Consider the following 21,247-nt stretch of genomic DNA (forward strand, 5'->3'; position numbering starts at 1 on the left):
GTGTCTGTTTCCTTAAAAAGCCATTTTCATCAAATGCTTGAGTGGATTGGCTTTGTTGAGAAAAAGTGAATCCATTCTAAATTTTTGGGGACATGACATCTAAACAGACCTTTAAAGAGAAGGAATCATCAGTTCATACACAGCAATCATACATTGAAGGGATTGATGTGGGTGGACATAAATGGATCAAGATCATCTGAAGGGTCATTGGATCCGAACCAAAATGGCTCCTAATCCAAATTTGGAACCAACTTAAAAGTCTGGATTCCGTTTAAAATAACTTGCTCCGGGCCTATTTTTAATTAGCTCTTGCATTTACATCTCTCGGAGATATACCTGCTCCCCACATCTTGCAAACCAATACCTCTCTCCTCTCTACTTGGATCCTAGTATGTACAATATCTACTGCTAATTATAATTTCAAGCTGGTTCCAATGTATTTAGCCAAGATTTAGATCATTTTTCCCGTAGCTTAGTTTCCTGTGCATAATCTACAGAATGAAAAAGCATGATGAATATTATCAAGATTTCAACAGAATGCAATGTGCATCCCCAAGATGCGATACAAGGCATTCATATGGTGAGACCCCTGAATACTGGGAAATACTCCACACACTCCCACCGAACAATCCCAAATGGTAATTTGTCCGTTTCTAATCAAACAGAGGAGATATTCAGGTATGCCCATCCCCATGATGGCTCACACCTGATAACAAGCTAGGCTAACAAAGGCAGGGTCTTGCCAAGGACAAGAAATGATCTTTTAATCTAACAATCATGTGATAAACCTCAAACCCTTCAAACTGGGAGTTGCCCCCCTATAACCATTCACTTGTTTTTCAGACACTTCAGCTGGAGATTATGATCAAATGCCCCCAGAGAATCAATCCAATACAGGTAGCTCGGACCTCTTGAAGCTCAATAATTCAGAACTCAGACGAGTTAATTCAACTCAGTGTCAAACTCAATTCTATGTATGTCTTGATGATTACTAGGGAGGACTCATAGAGTAGATTTGACCACTTGATCGACTCAATATGACTCAAGGTGAGATTACAGTGAGGGAACAAATCGAACTCTAGACTTTTGACCATAATCCAGAGAAACACACTTAACAACAGTGTGACAGCTAGTTTCGTGAGAGATGTATTTCCTATTACTAGTAGGATTCTAACTACTTTATGTACCAGATAGTATTTATAGTAATTTATAATTATTAAATATCAAGTTGAGCCCACCCAGACAAACATTCAGTTGCATTTTGGGTTTGAACTATGGGTCAGACACGAAATGGACATGATTAATCAGCAGCAGCGATGATTATCCACCAAATCCTACATATATAAACAAGGCCCTCTAAACATACTATGGTTATTTCTTTGTTCTTTTTTTAGTTGTTAATACCAAATGACATTACTGCAATTAATCAAATGTCCGTAGCATTCCGACCCAATTGCTGCCAAAGGTGGAACACAAGCAGGCCACTATTGAAAAAGCAGCCAAGCATGATGCATCCAATCAGCTCATTTGATAATAAATTCAAGTTTGGATCTTATTTTTAGAAGCTCTGAGAAATCAGTTACCTTCCCAGGGAAGCGAAATATTTATATAAACAAATATACAGGTATAGAAGCATTGTAGAAGTCTAAATGCTCTTCCCCCCCTTTTTTTACTGCTCCCCTTTCTTGGACTCAGACTCTAAAAATCAAAGGCTCTCTCCCTCCTCTCCTTTGCCCAGAAGCATCTCATTGCATGGTCTCCTCAGCACTACGCATCTACAAAGAAACTTGGTTCACCACCTGCAATATAAAAAGAATCTCTGTTACAGTCTACCAAATCAGGTACGATATCAGACCATATTTTTTGACCCACATGAATCTTAGCTGACACAATGAAACTAGAAAATGGGAATTATCAGGTGCTAAACCCTGAATGATGATGTGTGAGTTCTGGACCATTCATTTGTTGGGCCCTAATGTGGATGGCAGTACACCAAAAATCACACCTGAATGATGACATCAATAAGAAATAAGCAGATTTGTGCCCAGTGAGTGTTGACAGTTGCTTATACCTTTTTTAATCATCAATTGTCTAAATCCTCGCAAGTCGTCAAATCAGTGCTCATACACTTGGTGTGCAAGTTTCTTGTGTATAGCTCGACCATGGTAGGGCCCAATAAATGAATGGTCTTGAACATGTGCATCACACATAAAGATTGGTACATTAACTAAGATATTATTAGCTATTACAACTGTATATCCTCTTGAAGCAATATACATTTTCTTTGACAATAACCACAGTAAGTCAACTTGATGCCACAGCAGCCCAAGTTACACAGATTAAATCTCTATTGAGTCAAGGTAACTCGGCAAGTTTCTCAAGTACAATAGAGTGTTCAATCATGCTTCTTGAGTGTCCAATATAATTCATTAGGGCTTGATAGGGATCTAAGCTAACACCACTAGCTCTGCACAGGATAAGGCCAAGCTAATTTGGACTCATAAAGCTTCCAGTCAAAGTATCCAAATATCAAACAAGACATGCATTACAGGATAAAACAATGGAAGAACATGCATGCAGGTGGGCTTGCAAAATTGACACTAGATTGAACATAAGAGGCGACTTATTGAAGACAAAATGTATCCTAACCGAACAGTGATCAACCTATACCTAGGCTTGAGGATTTTTTGTTCTTTTCCTTTTCTTTTTTTTTTTTTGGAAAGGTAAGACTGGCAGGGATTTAACCCTGGATCACTGAAGCACGCTACACTGTCTCTAACAGCTCATCCAACGAGTGGGAGAACAGCATAGTTTCGATCTCTTTGGCTCTGAAAGACTTTGGCCAGCATGGGAAACAACCTACGACCTCAGCACCAAGAAACAGGGGAAGAAACAAAACCTTGATACAGCCAACAGCAAGAAATATTATTCAATGGAAGCCACAAGTTGGGATTTCAACAGATGTGACGCAGAGTTGGAAAACTGACATGACTGTGATCAGACAACTCTCTGTGCCCAGATGTCCAATTATCATAAATAGTCCAAGGCCCTGTTTGGTGGACACCTAAAACAGAGTTCATCTCACTTTATTTAACGATAGTTATGTATTAGAGATCTTGATCTCTGGTGCATAATGAATTAATGTTACTGTTAAATAAAATGGATGAACTCATTTTTAGGCGTCTACCAAACAGGGCATAAGAATTTCTAATTGAGAATAAACGCATTCATGTTAGATAATTCTCACCAAGAGAAGTTTTTTTCTGTGCCATTTTTCAAGTTTTAGGTTCAGTGACAGTAGGAGTAATTTAGGTAAGAAGTGCAAAAAGGCAGTGATGGTTTCCTCCTGCAGGTTGAGTTACATAAGACTGATTTCAGCATTGGAGTTCCATTTTAAGGGTTGAGAGCCCCAGGTTGATATTTTACTAGATGGTTGGAGCAGACCTCAGTTGGTTGGGATAAGGCAGAGCGGACCTCAGTGAGTTGGGATAAGGCTTAGATGACAATGATGACTCCTGGAGACTATGAGGATTGATTAGGTTACCATGTTTCTATATTTCCATTGGCTGCAATTTGTTCAGTTATTTACTTTCATACAGTTTATTTGTGGCAAACCCGTGTTCTTGACTGCTAATAGAATTTTCATTGCAAAAGATAATAACAATTGTGGATTCTTTTAGGCAAACCACAATTTGGCCTACATGAATAACATTTTGTCGGAAAAAATTCCATAATGCCGGACAGCGCTGGCTCTACTGTGTTGTCCTCTACCAATTACAGCTACCAATAAACCATATTTGCATTAATGTATCATCTCTTTGTACTGGAGAATGGTCTGAAACATTTTGAGAGAATCCAAAATGCCCTTTTTTTGTGGATCCAAATCCTTTTGGCCAAGAAGTTTATACACACACACAATAGAAGTATCGTGCAGCACTACAAAGGGTTGCGCGCTATTTAAAACACTGGTGGTGGCCTAAGAGTTCTTCTTTGTATAAAGCGTCGGGGATGTGGAGGGCAATTATGAGTATGAAGGAAATTGTCAAGGAGGGGGTGGGTAGCAGTTCGAGGTTTAGATTTTGGAAGGATGTGTGGATAGATAATTGGAAGTTACAAGATTTATATCCACATCCAGCTCAAGCGGCCTTGGATCTTGACATAACAGTCAATCGATATTTCTCGTTCCATGGGACTATCAAGATTTGGCTTCCTTTTAATTGAAGGAATCTTCAAGATCATGAATTTGAAGAATTAGTGGCTATATTATATCAGTTATCAAGGGTAATTGATGCAGGATAATTAACCACTTGCTCTAAAAGCTCAAACTGTTGGAGTATGAAAAATTAATCCCTTTATCTCATAGCCCAAGTCCTACATCGCGTGGGTTAAGACCTTGGCCGAACCCCCCTCCTGGGCCCCAAATCACATGGGTACCGCCTCACATGGGCCGCCCACCCCAAGTGTGTCCCTATATCCCACAGGATACCCCACTCAAGCCCAGTGTAAAATACGCATTAATCATCCCCGGTGAGGAGTCTCAAACACAAGACCTCCCCCGTGGGCCCCAAATCACATGGGTCACCCACCCCAAGTGTGTCCCCGCATCCCATGGGCTACTCCACTCGAGCTTGGTGTGCATAATAAAACATCAAAATAGACCACTCTTTGATAAGAATGTTATCTGTCAGCTTGATATGCTGAAAGTCAACCAAATAGGTTATAATTGAACACAAATCAAGCATGCTTTTGGTGGATTAGGGGCCATTACTTGTGAATACAACAAAAAGATGGAAAAAAGAAAAGAAAAAAGTAATGGTTTACCCCTTCTGATATTTCCCAAAATGGTTCATTCTGCTTCAATTCATCAAATCCCACTAAATCTTGAGTTTTGACCCTCAGAATAGGCCTAGATCTAGTCTTAAATTAGTTTATAAGCGTCCTTTGTCATTAAAATGAAAAGTGGAAAAACATGAGAAATTTTGAAAATAAAATTTCAGAATGGGGCCTCTATGGCTGTATCGGCCCGCATGAGCCAATACAAGCCGATGCAACATTTTCATTCCAAACTCTCTCCCAACATTAATCTCTCTCTCTCTCTCTCTCTCTCTCTCTCTCTCTCTCTCTCTCTCTCTCTCAAATTAGTTTTTCAATGTTATTAGTATAATAATAATATCAGTAACAATATTAAATCAGTTTCATTGCTCTTTTTCTACTTTTATACTTAATGGTTGCCCCTTCTTGTTACTTTAGGTGGCATTTGGTTGCACCAAATATTATAAATTTTTGTTAAATTCCATTATTAATAAGTCTAATTTGGTGCAGAATATCATGAAATTGGTGCAACCAAGCGCAACCTTGATTTAAAATCTAGAAGCTCTTTCTCTACTTTTATACTTAATGGTTACCCCTTCTTGTTACTTTAGGTTGTGTCAGTGTTCGAAATATCGGTATCGCATTACGTATCGCACCCTTGGGATACAAATACATATCGGTTATCGCATGGGATATATCGGTTGTATCGCGTATTGTATCGTTGTTGTTGGAAACATGGGGAATATTGGGAATTGGTCGAATTTTTCAATTAAACTTTAGTGATTGTTAAAAAAGACATCAATACACACTTATAAATCAAAACATTACAAAACATAAGTGCACATAACATATTTTCTTTGTATGGGGTCCTAATTTGTGTTGTCTAACTGATTGATGCATGTATATTTAAAGTCTATTCATATAATTTGTAAATAAAAGAAGACATGTGGAAACCCAAGTAATACATTCAAAAGCAAAAGAAGAATCACTAGATCAGGTTACACACATGTTTGATTTTATGTTTAGATACAAAGATTGCAACCGATTTGCAAGAAATTTAAAATATTTTATTTTTTTTAAAATTTTTCCGTAACTCGGCCCGTCTCATCCAAATCTCAAAATCGAAGCTCTCAATCCATGATTTTTCATGAATTTGTAACAATTTGACACTAATTTAACAGAGATTTGCCAATATATATATATATATATATATATATATATATATATATATATATATATATATATATTTAAAGGATCAAAATAAAAATGCTACCAGATCGAACATGTGGGATATATCCCACTACCTGTGCGTTTTGTATCGCACAAGTGGGATACAAGATATATCGTGGGATATATCGGCCGATATCGTCGATACTTAAAACATTGGGTTGCATTTGGTTGCACCAAATATTATAAAATTTTGTTAAATTCCAATATTAACAAGTCTAATTTGGTGCAGAATATCATGAAATTGGTGCAATCAAGCGCAACCTTGATTCAAAATCTAGAAGTAGCATGTAGCTTATGTTATAGCTTACACCTCACGCTTTTCAGAGGGGTGAATGCTACACTACCTGCTATTCGCTATTTAAAACACTAGTTTAAACATGCTTGTATTCGAATAAATAAATAAATTTTTAGGCACTTTATATATTTTTTTTTCCTTTTTTTCTTACCATTTATCACATTTTTCCTATTTTAAAATTAAAAAATAGAAGTATCGTGCAGCACTACAAAGGGTTGAGCGCTATGTAACAAGCTACCGCTATTTAAAACACTGGTGGTGGCCTAAGGCCCTGTTTGGGCGCGTGAAATACAGCAGAATACAAGGGATGGAATTACGGTCGCCACTGCATTTATGAGTTGCAGTGGATGGTCGGCTGCATTGCATGTACACATCTAACCCATGCGCCACACATGGCCTGTTTGGGTTTTGTGGGATTGCAATCATCCCATGGGCTATCTCATATTAGTTTGTTTGGATTTTCCATGGGATTGAAGTGGATTTCAAAAACGGCGTCACCTCCTCCATCTTTACCCACTGCACAGATGGTTTATTTGACCTACCGTGATTTATTTGTTTCATCTGCTCTATCCATCCATTTCATTAGAATTTGAACGGACAACATCCGTTTGGCCCGGACATGGCCCACCATTGAGAACCCCCTTCAATGATCGGAACCATCTATTGTGTTTGGCGGGGGGTTTCGATCAAAATCCTGGAGTTCTCACCCGATGATGCACACATGTGCGAGCTCGGCCTCGAACGCAAGATGAGCAGCATTTGGGGGATTTCCGAAAGTGGAAAGAAAGGTACTAGCTGCCTTGTTATTTCGAGGTCCAGTATAGTAGTCCGCAGACTACATAACAGGATTTTATTTTCTATTATCCGAACATCAGGCCAAGCATTTGAGTGATCGGAACCGTTCAATATGTAGGACCCACAAGCAATACGCTATAAGAACGGTGTGATTTATACAAATTACCCTATCTAAAACAACGTATTGCTCAATGATTTACATTCAAGTTCATTTTCTAGGTGGCTTTGATTATTTTTAATGAAGAAGGGGACCTTCCAAGGTCGATCCACGGTGAGACACAGTCCTACTACACTAATACAAGGGGCCCAGATGGAGGACTACAAATTCACTTTCCTAGTCCGCGGACTACTTAACTTTTACCCTGTCATTTCACCCTTCCTCCCATCTGATTCTTCAAATTCTGGTCACACTATATAACTATGCTTTCTCCACTTTAAATCTGTTGGAAGCTGATCAGCATGTGGGGGATTTCCGAAAGTCGAATACTTCATCTACGTCGGGACCCATCAGATCAACGGTGTAGATCACCAACCCCCAATCGTAACTTCCCATTTCATCCGGTTAAGGCTGAGGGAACGCATCACCTGTATATGGATGAGCGGGACGAAGATAACCTCTCCAAATCCCTAGTCTTAACGACAGAACGACGGACAAGGCTCGAGAGATGGACTTCGCTGTTTCCTGGGCATCTTCCTGAATACCGCTAGATATCCATTAGGTTATGGCGGTTCGGTTTAGAGCCACGGTCCAAACACACGCGTGGGTTACGGGGATGGGATCAAGTGATCCCAACCCACCTAATCCCATCTAATCCGTCCGGCCAAACAGGCCCTAAGAGTTCTTCTTTGTATAAAGCGTCGGAGATGTGGAGGGCAATTATGAGTATGAAGGAAATTGTCAAGGAGGGGGTGGGTAACAGTTCGAGGTTTGGAAGGATGTGTGGATAGATGATTGGAAGTTACAAGATTTATATCCACATCCAGCTCAAGCAGCCTTGGATCTTGACATAACAGTCAATCGATATTTCTCGTTCCATGGGACTATCAAGATTTGGCTTCCTTTTAATTGAAGGAATCTTCAAGATCATGAATTTGAAGAATTAGTGGCTATATTATATCAGTTGTCAAGGGTAATTGATGGAGGATAATTAACCACTTGCTCTAAAAGCTCGAACTGTTAGAGTATAGAGAATTAATCCCTTTATCTCATAGCCCAGGTCCCACATCGCGTGGGTTAGGACCTCGGCTGAACCCCCCTCCTAGGCCCCAAATCACATGGGTACCGCCTCACACGGGCCGCCCACCCCAAGTGTGTCCCTATATCCCACAGGCTACTCCACTCAAGCCCAGTGTGAAATACGCATTAATCATCCCCGGTGAGGAGTCTCAAACACAAGACCTCCCCCGTGGGCCCCAAATCACATGGGTCACCCACCCCAAGTGTGTCCCTATATCCCACGAGCTACCCCACTCGAGCTTGGTGTGAAAATGCCCCTGCATTAATCACCCCTGGTGAGGAGTCTCGAACGCGAGACCTCCCTCTTTAATACCAATTTGATGCAGAACAATTAATCACTTGCTCTAAAAGCTCGAACTGTTAGAGTATGGCGAATTAATCTCTTTATCTCATAGCCCAGGCCCCGCATCGCATGGGTAAGGACCTCGGCCGAACCCCCCTCGTGGGCCTCAAATCACATGGGTACCGCCTCACACAGGTCGCCCACCCCTAGTGTGTCCCTGCATCCCATAGGCTACCCCACTCGAGCCCGGTGTAAAATGCATATTAATCACCCCCGGTGAAGAGTGTTGAACACGAGACCTCTCCCGTGGGCCCCAAATCACATGGGTCACCCAACTCGATTGTGTCCCTGCATCCCATGGGCTACCCCACTCGAGCCAGGTGTGAAAATGCCCCTGCGTTAGTAATCCCATCGAAGGGGGCCGATTCAATGCCTTGGAAAGAGGTCATGTTGGGAAAGTTTTTGGTGAAATCTTTCCACTATTGTACTTAAAGGTGGTCCTTTTGTAGGCGGCAAAATGCATAACTTATTTCTTTGGTGATATGGTGCCCCCTCAAAGGTGGAGTAACTTTCCTGTCACTAGTGGGTTGGAATAGGGTGTTAACGATCCACAATTTGAGGAAGAGGAGTCTCTACATCACAAATGCATGCCCATTGTGTTGGCATAACAAGGAGTAGACCAATCATCTCTTCATGCATTGTTCATTCTCAATGGAGGTGTGGGAAGGTTTCTTTGGGATCTTTAGAGTATTATAGGTAATCCCTAGGTAAATTGAGGGATTTTTTTGGCAACGGCATGGAGGGGGTATTGGCAAATTGGGTAGCGATGTGTGGAGGATGTCCCTTCTTGCAGGTCTTTGGGCTTTACAGGGAAAAAGGAAAAACACATGCTTTCGAGATGTTTTTTGGAAATCCATGGGGGTCTTTCTAAGGGCGAAATCCAATGTAATAAAATGGGCATCAATTTCTGCTAAATTATATGCATGTAGTCTAGTAGGTTAGTCATTTAAAAATAAAAATAAAAAAAATTAGTCTAGTAGGTTAAGATTGGGGAGCTCTTTTTTTTTTTTTTTTTCCTTTTGTATTCTTTTCGACCATGCTGTTTCTTAAATACATTTGAAACAGATAACCAGATCCCCCATCATCTGGTATTAGAGCACATGTTTGAACAGATAAACAGATGCCACATCATCTGGCATCTTCATTGTGCTCCTGTCCATATATCTCCCTGCATCATCTGTCATCAGAGAAGTTCTAATGGTTGACAAAATGAATCTTGTGCATGATGATGCGGTTAATGGATGCCACATCATCTGACATCTTCATTGTGCTCCTTTCCATATATCTCCCTGCATCATCTGGCATCAGAGAAGTTCTAATGGTTGACGAAATGAATCTTGCGCATGATGATGCGGTTAATGGATGTCCTTGAAAGCAGAAAACATAGGAATGAATTGAATCATCCAAGATCTGAACAACATATTGAACAACTGTGGATCTGCAACATTTATTGCAAGGAGATGAGAACAAACCATATCTAATAGAGATACCCACCCAAAGGGGACAAAAAAAAAAAACTTCCAACTCAAATAACAGATAAATCAAACCCTGAAGGGGCAAAGCAGTGAATGAGCATCGGCATAGTTGGCTTCGGTGGACCTCTCTAAATCAGGAAGAGTTTCTTAACTGATTACATGGAGGCCTCATTCTTCCAGTGGAAGTAGTTAGCCAATGCAAGGGTCTAATTCAGATATATGCAACAGAAGGGCCATTATAGGATTGTACCCAAATGGTTCAATCCAGCAGAGAGCAAGGAAAGACTGGAACATATGACGATCCAAAAAGAGAAGTTCTTGTGGAGCAGAGGAAGTTTTGCAACCGCTTAAATTAAGAGAGAAACAAGAGGCTCCAAAAGGAGAGGAGAAAGGAGGACGCATGATTTGGGTTACGTCTGATTTTGCTTGGTCCTTTATATTCTATCAAAACAACCAAATGCCTACACTTACGTCTTATTACTGCAACAATCTGTTTTCTGTTTGATCTAGTATATTTAAGAGCCTGATCCAAGCCCGAGCCTAGCCGATTATCATTCAGGCTCGAAGAGCAATAGGTCTGAGTCCGGTCCCCAAGCCTGGTGAGCAGGCTTAAACCATGCCTACGACAAGGACATGCCTATTGGGTCAGTGGGCTAACCTCCCTTTGCCACCCCAAGGATGCAGCTGGAAGCGCTGGAAATGTGATAAGATGGAAAAGAAACCTAGCAATGCATGCTAGGAACCATGGCTACACATGACACATACCAACGCAAGCAAAGAGAATAAACTTTTCTCAAACTTCTCTTAATTCCAATGCATATCACCAATCCCTAACACGATAGTAACATGCTACAGCACCACTACATTAACGGTAAAGCAATCTTATCTTGGTTAGTAAATTCCCTTAATTAAACAAGTGCCCTAGTTGGTTTAACTAGCTAGACAAGTTTTGAAGTCTACACAAGTCACTGAGGTCTATGTTTAATAATTTATGTTCTTTTTTCAGTGGTTGAGTGTGATTAGGAGGCCCACAAATGATCATCACCATAAAGTACAGTTAAGATTTTGGAGTATTCTTAAATCAGGAATTCCTTTTCTAGTAAGCATATTCTCACCCTCTTTTTCTGGTGAGTGGATTCCCATGCTCTCTCTATCCCTCTCTAATGATCTCTCTCATTCCAGTTGTCTTTTGAGTTTTGAGGGATTCAAGTGGACGGAGTTTGTTGCTGGTCTTGGCATCAAATTCCAAGCTATGATTTCTAACATTTTATTCCAGACAGACTAAAGACTAAATAATCAGATGGTTCCATCCCAAGTTGGCCCCATGTGGGATCACATTTGTGACCACGAGGGCCCCACTCGTGTGATCAACAATCCATTTGCATCTCGATTCCTCTCCTTTTTGAAGGATCTTTGCCTCGAATTGCAGAATCAGGCGGGAGCTTCCAATATGTTGCCTTATGTCTTGTGCCCGTGGCTATGCTTCGCATCTCTACCTAGAAGTTGAGTCTGCAGTTGCCAAGGAGATTAGTTTCCCAGCTTCATGAATTGCTTGTGATCGTGGCTAGTCTAAGGATTTATCATAGTTTTCTTGCTCACTTCCGCCATAGCATTCATTCCTCCATTAAAAGAGGCTAATTAACATCTCTATAGATCCTAGTTTCTCCATCATTTCTTTGGATGAAACCCTCGATTCCCCAGACCAACTTGTTCTCATAACAGCTGATGCAGCCCAAAGCAGTAGAAATGTGATAAGATGGACAAGAAACTTAGCAACACATGCTAGACCCATGGAAACATCACAAAGTAACACATGCAAATAAAGAAGAAACTTCTCTCAAACTAATCTTAATATTCTAAGCTAAAAAGAGTCACACCACATCACTATAGGGCTTAATTATAGCCTACGACTAACACTATAGCGAAAGGAAAAGACAAATTGCCCCTGCTTAAAGCAGTAGTCACAGTCCACCCTCAAGTGAGGGTGGATTAGACTTTTACATTGTATTCAAAGACAAACTAAAGAATAACTACGCACATGCTTCCCTCACATGGACCCCATGTGGAATCACACATGTGACCATGTGGGGCCCACTTGTTTGATCAACAATGCATTTGCATCACTTAACTTCTATTGTCTTCTTCCAAAGTTCCAATTTTGCAAATACTTGGAAATGGCAAGAAATCTTCAGTTATATTTCTGCTGTTTAGCTGCTGATTGGCAAGGAAATCAAATGGCACATTCGCACTCCTTGAGTACACTTTGGGTTAGCATGCCTGATGCACAAGCTAACATGATATCCCAGCAATGTCTTGCACAATGAATAGGCCTGATTTATTACAACAAGAAAGGTCATTCATCAAGCTGTACCATCATCATGGGGACTACCTATGATCATCTATGCCTCTCAAAATATCACTTTAATCGGACGAACCAGGTCAGGCAAGCATTGGCCAAAAAATAGACCATGCATGTTGATTAACATGGAAAAGGTACAACGGCCACCCTCAACTGTCCATCGTGCAGGATCTGCTTTGATTCACAATTGAAGCTATGCATTTTGCAGCCAGCAACAAGGAATCTGTAATTTGCAATAACTATCAGAGGGTAGGAGGTAAGATTATCCAGGGCCCTCAATTTGGATGCAATTTTGGAGAGATCCAGATGCTTAACATGTTGGAGGCTGTTTTTGTTTTGCTCTCCAGAAAAGGAGGAAGGATGTGGTTTGGAACATATGGTTGAATTTCAATGAGATCTTTCTGTGATGCCATAAGGAGAAGTACAATGGAAATTCCGGCAGTCAAAGTCTTGCATACAGCCCCCCATCAGTTTAATTTATGGTTCTCTGTTGGACAGGGATATTGGACAATATCTTGACAACTGATTACTTGAAGATTCGCTATCATCAATTGACTAATCGATGCTTGCCATGCCTCTTTGATGAGTAGCCTGTAATCCGTTCTGCCTAGAGAGTAGTGAATGAGATATTCGAACCATTCAGAATTCAATGGGTAATTCCAGGCTTGATAGATATAACTCAGTAATGGCAAAGTGGAATGAAGCCATCTCCACTAGTGGTAAACTGCTATGGAAAATGCCCTTCCAAGCAATCCTATTGATCTTGATCATGTGGCAGGAAAGAAACAGAAAGATCTTTTTTGCTTCTTTTTTTTTTTTTTGAGGGGGGGGGGGGAGTAAGAAAGAACTGACTCTCTTATTCTAGTCCAGGACAGAAAGATCTTTTGCAGCAAAAATAGAGTACCAGAAATGTTTGTTCTAGTGTAGGACAGTCAAAGATTCAGGAAATTTTGGATAAGCAGCTGATAAGCATCCCAAAATTAATGTTGCAGTTCAAGTGGAGTCGAGTAATTAAAGGTGGGTATGAGGCCACCCAAATATATCAAAAGGTGGAGGACCCCTCCAGTCACTAAGGTAGAAATTATCATTTATGGCACCTCTATGGGGAATCATGGTCCAGCTGGGATAGCAGCCTTTCAAGTAATCACTTGGGAGCATGCATTGCCACATACTCTGGACAGCTTGGCCATTGCTACTCAATGCGTGCAGAGGCCAATGCTGTTCTTCGGGGAGTCAGAACTATGCATAATCTTAACCTATATCAGCTGCTCATCAAGAGGACTTTAAATGTTATCAAAGGGGAAACTCCAGGTGAATTCCCATGGCGATGGGGATGTAATCCAGGAGTTCAAAGCCCTTACCACTGAAGGGCCAGTTTCCTCTCACATCAACAAGAAGCTAATGTGGTTGCTGATACTCTTGCCAAGGGGTCGATCTGGAGGCTCTAGATTTGTCTGGAATGTAAGCAAAGGGCCTTTGTGTTTTGTGTTTGTGTTGTTCTTTTCCTCCCTTTCCTTATACAATCCTTTTGATATTTCATTTATAATTTTATTTTTTTTAAAAATAATAAATAAATAATAATAAATAAATAAATAAACAGGAGGTTAAAATATTCATTTAAACAACTACACCATCAAGTCAACAAAAATCTAAGTGGGTAACATGGTTACCTAATGGTAATGGTGGTAACGTTATGTGTTACAGGGCCAAAACGACCGTTACATAAAAAATGGCCTGTATCAGTCCCATAATGGGGCCAAAAAAGTTTTTCTTTCAAAAAATAAAAAAAAAAAAATGCCGTAATGGCAGCTACGGTCCATATCGTACTGGTAATGGTGGTGGCCATTACAGCCACCATTACTGTTATGAAAATACTCAAAAATGCGGGTTGCAAGCAAACAAAAGATCTTCCCAAAAGAAATGTTCTTGACATTGCCTCATCCAACTCAAGCATATTTTCAAAATTTAAAATTATCTCTTTTTTATGGATAATTTGAAGAAAAACAAAAAACAACAAAACAAAACAAAACCTAACAATGAATTGCTAGGATTTCTGGAAAAGAAATGCCTCACACATATACATGTGCGAATCAACGCAATCACGTTCAAGACAATTTCAAGTGCCAATATCAGGATACGCACCTCAGAAGATGAATGTCGAGGATACATGCAACTCATGAAATGTCGTAAAAACTTAGTTTTGGCTTGGACTTGCAGCACAAGAAGCTGACGTATTGCTGCCACTTGGAATATCGTTGCCATGATTCTCAGCAATCCTCTGGTTATGTGGCTCTGTAACTGAAGTACCTTCCGTGCTATGAGATGCAGAAGCATCACTCTCTCTACTATTGTCTCTGGTGTCAAGGCGCTCCATCATGCGTGACACACTAGCAATTCCAGCATTGACCTCTCTCCTGACTTCAGAACCAAGATCCCCAACAGAAGTGTTGCGTGCAAATAACCTCTCTTTCCATCCTCTTGTACTCTTGGATATCGATTCCTTGTATCTTTTAGTAACGCGAAAAAACAAAACTAAGATCATCAGAACCATTACTTGTGAAAAACAAGAATTTAGAGACATTATAAAGATGAAAGGGCTTTCTGTACACCTCATTGAGACAGCATTCCACCGAGATTTTATCGATTCGGAAAAGGATTGGAGTTCCGATGGTCCTGCTCTATCATGGCTTACAGGGGAAGGTTGAACAACAGGATTCCTGTAATAAAATGATCAACAAGACCAAGGGTTAGACAAAAATGTACTCAACAGAGGGTGGATGAGGTTGGCCATAAGACATACCGGTTATTAGAAACCCCAGGCCTACTGGCCACAACCACAGGAGTTCCAGAAGCTGAGGCAGGAACCTGTTCAACTAGAACAGGAGGTAACTGTGAAACTCGCTGTGAGGTTTCCTCTCCAACTTCAGGAAGAGGAACCGAAGGAGCACGTTCATTTTCCCCTTCTCTTTGACCAGTCATGGCAGAAATAGGACCAACAGGAGGTGCATTGGGATGCGCAGAGAAGACCAAAAACTGTGGACGACCCTGAGCAGCCGACCTGCTCCTCTGCCCTTCTCTTCTAGCTATGTGATGTGCTCTGCCCATAGCTGCTGCAGCAGCCAAGTGCTGGATTATACGCTCTTCGAGTTCAGAATCATTCGCACCTACTGGTAACTGCGTTAAAATGAAAAGGAACTTTAGTGGCATACTTTTATGTGCAGACAGAATATCTGGTTTGATCAAAATGGTTATTTTGGTCATGTCCAGCTGCAAGCATGGAACACGCATTGCAAAACATTAGGGCCTGTAAGATTACAAACATGTTGTAATTCAAAATCCCCGAGGGTAGGATGATGAAATATTGTGGTGTTTCGTGATTGATTAACCCTAAAGCTCCTTTCCCTTTCCACCGCCTCCAGCAGTTCTTGGCTGCAAACAGCAACATAGTGAATAACAGCAATGAAGTATTGAATGTGAAAATAGGAAAAGACGTTAGAAGAGCACAATAAGTTAGAATAAACCTGGTGGGATCCTTCAGGCTGATGGATTGCCAACACATGGGGCATTGGGAGCTTCTTTGGCACCTACGAGAGGTATGGTAAATGTGAATATGTCACACTTCAAAATGTACAGTAAAAGAGTGTCACTAAGTTTAACTGATGAGCAGTATTCTTTGGAAGTAGGCTCAAGGGAACAGAACTGGTCACTACGAGAAATACACAGCACTGATCTGGATGACTAACAAGAAATGTTTTAAAATATGAGAAACAGAAAGTCTGTAGGTTCAGGGTTTGCATTCCTTGCTACTTCTTGCGAGAGTAAGTCTCCAATCTTTTGAGAGCCCAGACAACCTCACTGCCAAGTAGGAAAGTATTGACCCACGTACAGCCTAGCTAAAGCTGACTTCCTGATAGTTTAGCAAGTGGAGTTTATAGATATGGGACAATCTCTCCACTTGGTAGGTGCGCTTGTTTTTCCCCCCTTCTGCTTTCGAACAAATTGAATTAATAGAAAGAAAGAAAAACAAGGCTAAATTGCCAATATGTGAAGCAGGAGTGGCACATTGAGAGAGGGATCGTGCAAAAAAGAACAGACCTACAAGTACTAGATGATAAAATGAATGATCCCCACTATATGGAGTTAGATACTTAGATTCTTAAAACAGTAAGTCCATGTGCAGTGACATTAATAATGTAATTAGAGATTTTATTGCCAAACATCAGAAAGGAAAAACAGCAAGCAAGCTCTAAGGAGAGATCATGGACTGGAATAGGTGATTTTGCTATCTGAACTCCAAAAGGTGAGAACGCACCCAAGGTCCTAAGGAGATGTCAAGGATAAAAAGAACTGTCTCAGGACCCAACATGATTCAATTGATTGAAAACCAATTTAACCAAACTAGATATAATCTAAAACAACTGCCCACCACATGCCATCTACCAAATTTCAAGAAAGTCAGAATTGGAAGCAGAAAAAGGGGGGCCATACCATTCAAGGATGCACTGAAGATGAAACTCATGCTTGCAGGTAGTCACCTGCAAGATCACAATAAAATCAGTTATAAGGAAAGACTATAGGCACAATTGGAGTTCACAAAACCAATAAAACAAAAACATAAAAACAAAAGGCAATTATGGCCACAATAAATCAGCTTGGTAGCTGAACAGGTAAGACGACTTGATCTAGGCCATCCACACAGTGGAATTCATTGCCGATGGGCATGCAACAAATTCCTCCAACGGATGACTGCCCCATCAGTGGCCTAATATAAACAGTTTACTAAACAGTCCACATTCAACAGGAAAAGAACATGCTGCTCATACAGGCTGATTTTCTAATGGGGGGATAGATCTTAGGGCATGCCCATCATTGATGGGGCCCACCAGATGACTGGTCTCCATCCCCCTACTGTCTAAAACACGCAACACTTCAAAACGAAGATACAAAACAAAATCAATATTTACAACAGCAGGTCAGTCTCAAATCCTTTACCGTTGATGGGTCACTATCGCAGAAGGCTTCAAGGCAGATGCTGCAAGCATCATCACAGGCATCCTGTATGCCCCCTTCAACAAATGCAGCAGCAGATGTCAGATGGCTCTCAGCCTTCGCCGTCTCATCCATGCCTACAAAACCCACATACAAAATCAATAGAGTTATGTCACCTCCTCATTAAAATAAAATATAAAAAAAAAATGGCAAAAGAACATCAACGCCAATCCACACGAAAAAACAAAAAGAGAGAGAGGGAGAGAGAGCAGAAAATGACAGAAGGGGGCCTGCAGATGTGAGAAAAATGTCAAACTTCTTATGATCATCAGAATCAATACCAAAATGAATAAAGCCAGCGAATTTACAGAAAATTCTACCAAAAATTAATCCCCATAAAGACAAAGTCAATGTCTTTACAGGAAACCCAGCAGAATTCAATCCTAGCGATCAATAAATCTGGCACTTTTACAAAAATAAAAATAAAAATACCAACACTCCCACCAATTCAAACAAGATGAGCCAAAGACCAAACAAAATGGCATTTCCTGTCCAGCCAAACAGCAGTAAAGGTGGGATCCACCTTCCAGGCGACCCAGGCCAGGATCACCAATCACTCCCAGCTCCGTGTGGGCCCTACCCGAAAACCCTCCCCCAATCACAAATCCTTTGTCCACACCATCAATGCTTCTTCATGGACCATTTGACAGACCAACTATTTTCATGATGAGGAGATCTCAACGAGCAAGATCAACCGACCGTCGGGGCCCACAGATGAACAGCCCAGATAACCAAAAAGTGGGACCCGACCTATCGTTGCTGGGCCAAACAAAACCCATTTTATCCGCTCACGCATCATGAGAACATCATAAGAAAAGAAGGACAAAAAAGGAAAAATAAAATAAAATAAAGATAAAATAGAAAAACGAAACTAAAGACGGATCTCGAATTGAAAATTGAACAAAATAAGAAAATTCGAGAAAGAAATCCACACAAGAGGAGGAGATCGATATCGAAATGTATAAAAATCACAAAAGCGGATCCGATCGATGGAAAATTTGGGAAAAGGGGGGTATTGGGACAAACCTGAGATGAATTACTACAAATTAGAGGCTAGGTATGCAAGGAATTGGTAGTGAAATGTCAGAATCAAGCTCGAATTCCACCGATTTGAGATGGATCAGAGCCCATCAATCAAAACCCTAGAAGAGAGAGAGAGGGAGAGAGGGAGGAAATCTCTCTTTTCCTTTCTAGGGAGCGAGCATCGGCCAATGGAGAGCGGAGGAGCGGAGGAGACACCCGGGAGTTTTACTTTTCTCGGCATTGTATTTTATGCCAATGACTCCCCTGCTAGTTCACCACCATTTTAGAAATGCGTGTGATTCTTCGACCGTCCCTATGGCATGGACGCGGATTGCGTACAACCCCCACCAGGAGCTGGCCAGGACGGACGGTCCTGACAGGGGCTCCGTGAGGACCAACGTGATGTATATGCTTTATCCACACTGTCCATCCATTTTGAAAGATCATTTTAGATGTCGAGCCCTAAAATGAGGCAGATCGAAGGCTCAAGTGGACCACAACAAAGGAAGTCACCGGACAGTGATATGTACCGTCAACCGTGAAGTTTATTTGCAATCCAACCTGTTCGTAAGGTCGCATAGACCTGTATGAAGGGAAAACATAAATATCAGCCATTTATTTGATATCCATCAATTGAATGGTTAAGATTGTTTAATTAAGGTGGTTTTAGAGATATAATCCTCGCAGATTGAGCGAATGGTCGCAGAGACTCCACGACTGCCATATGTCAAGAGGATGAGTGGCCCACATTTTGAAAATGCCGGTGAATGTCTACCCAGTCTTGTACGGTTGTATAAGGAGCGCATTAGGTGTTTTCCGAGTAATTCGGCAGTGTAGCGGGTGTTTCTCTGACCGTGGGGACAACCTTGCCATAGTTGTATATATCCACGCCGTCCATCAGTTTTTTCAGATCATTTTAGGTTACAATAGCAAAAACGAAGCAGATCCAACTCTTAAATGGACCACATATTATGGATTTAATATACACCATTAAAAACTTCTTAGTGGTCGTATAAAGTTTTGGATCAAGTTTATATATATTTTTTTCTTTCCATTAATCCTAGTCTTTTTGATGGTATCAACAGGTTGGATGGGAAATAAACATTGCAGTCGGCCTTAGGAATTTTTTAATGATAGGCGTTCAATTACCACTGTTTCACGTAGTGTGGTCCAGTTAAGATTTTTAACACATTAGTCTGTGTTGAAATTCTTTAAAATGATATTTAAAAACGGATGGACGGCGTGGATAGGAAACAAATACATTAATGTGGGCCCCACTATCAGGGACACACCCAATGTGGTGTTGCCCGTGTAACACCTAATCCGCTCCCCGTTGTACACGGGAGGGGAGCGGAACGCGGAATGCATGATACACGTCCTTCTTCCCGCTGTATACGCACGCTTTCAATTGTTCTAGGTGGGGCCCATTTTATGGAAATACATGTGATTGATCTATTGCTTCTCTCCTCCGATGGATTGTGGCCGAAAAATGTTTCATATTTAAGGTCCAAGATACCGTTTGTTGGTGTCCTTTTCAGTTGAACGTAGATCGTTGTTCTGAATTTCTTGTTAACCGTCTATCTGTAGACCACAAAGAAAAGGGTTAAGATTTTATTTTCGTGGGCAAAAACGTCTACAGCTAGATGCACTAACCAACAGTCTAGATTACCGGATCATGGTTCCAGTTGTCAGAGTTGAAAACCACCGGATGGTGTGGAAAGGCGAGTATGGTTTGTGCAATAATTCCTCTTTATGCAGAAGCTTTGGGAAACGTGAAGCTACTCGAGTAGGATCGTTTCCTACTCGCGGTAGCACGTGTGATCAAGTACACGTATGTACGACCACGATTTTTATCTCGCCGTGGCCTGGCCAAATTATGAAGTGGATCTTGAGATTTCATGTGCTTGAATTTATGGTTGAAGTGGGGCCCACCATATGAATGCCCGCTGTCTTATACACATGTGGACGCTCGCACGTACGCCCGAGAGTACCTGGAATCCGAACCTAATCGCCGAGAAGCCAAGGCAGGACGGCAGCCTAACAGGACCTGCATGCGTGAGAGTGAAGGCTTCGTTGGAGTTGCATGCTGACTTGGCAGATTCCAGAGAGATCCTCGCCGTTCATCGGATGCTTTCCGTCAGTAACATGCTCGGGCCCAAAAATTACTTGTATCATATCAGAAAATAGGTGAATACGTTTAAGAAAAAAATGGATAGAAATAAATCAACGGCTCAACCATTAATTATTTCATCAGTATTTTTGAACTAGATAACTTTCATAGCATGGTACACATGATGCACGGATCAGATCTTACAAAATCATGGTGAATTAGAAGATGTGCCGCGGAGAAATCATCCATTCCATGCAGACGAGTCTGCTTACAAACTTCCAATGATAGAGGTGGGATCGAAAAAGCTGGTCGTATTTTGACCAATGAAATATGAAATGGATTACTTTTCTATTATCTCGACAAGTTAGGAATTTTCTTTTATTTTTTCGGGTCTCCTGATGACGATTTTCATGGACCCGATTACGGTGAAATTTGTCTCGATTGTAACCATTCGGCATGTGGCATACTTTTGGGTATTACAATCTGCACCGTCCATTCACAGGGACACATTGTATATCA

The 21,247-nt window shown here is 41.0% G+C and overlaps 1 protein-coding gene across 1 annotated transcript; it reads right to left on the bottom strand.

The window, feature by feature from the left end:
• Positions 1-1,509: 1,509 nt before the first annotated feature.
• LOC131232491 (E3 ubiquitin-protein ligase RHF2A) lies at positions 1,510-18,835 on the bottom strand. The gene is made up of 9 exons (XM_058228757.1): positions 18,622-18,835; positions 17,539-17,672; positions 17,035-17,081; positions 16,068-16,130; positions 15,867-15,975; positions 15,347-15,720; positions 15,156-15,263; positions 14,689-15,053; positions 1,510-1,799 (listed from the first exon to the last, which is right to left on the bottom strand). The coding sequence occupies exons 2-8, from the start codon at positions 17,668-17,670 to the stop codon at positions 14,741-14,743; spliced, it is 1,146 nt and encodes a 381-aa protein (XP_058084740.1). The 5' UTR covers positions 17,671-17,672; positions 18,622-18,835; the 3' UTR covers positions 1,510-1,799; positions 14,689-14,740.
• Between the last annotated feature and the right edge of the window lie 2,412 nt (positions 18,836-21,247).

The sequence above is a fragment of the Magnolia sinica genome, chromosome 18 (genome assembly GCF_029962835.1).
Source record: "Magnolia sinica isolate HGM2019 chromosome 18, MsV1, whole genome shotgun sequence".
In the NCBI taxonomy this organism is placed as follows: Eukaryota; Viridiplantae; Streptophyta; class Magnoliopsida; order Magnoliales; family Magnoliaceae; genus Magnolia; species Magnolia sinica.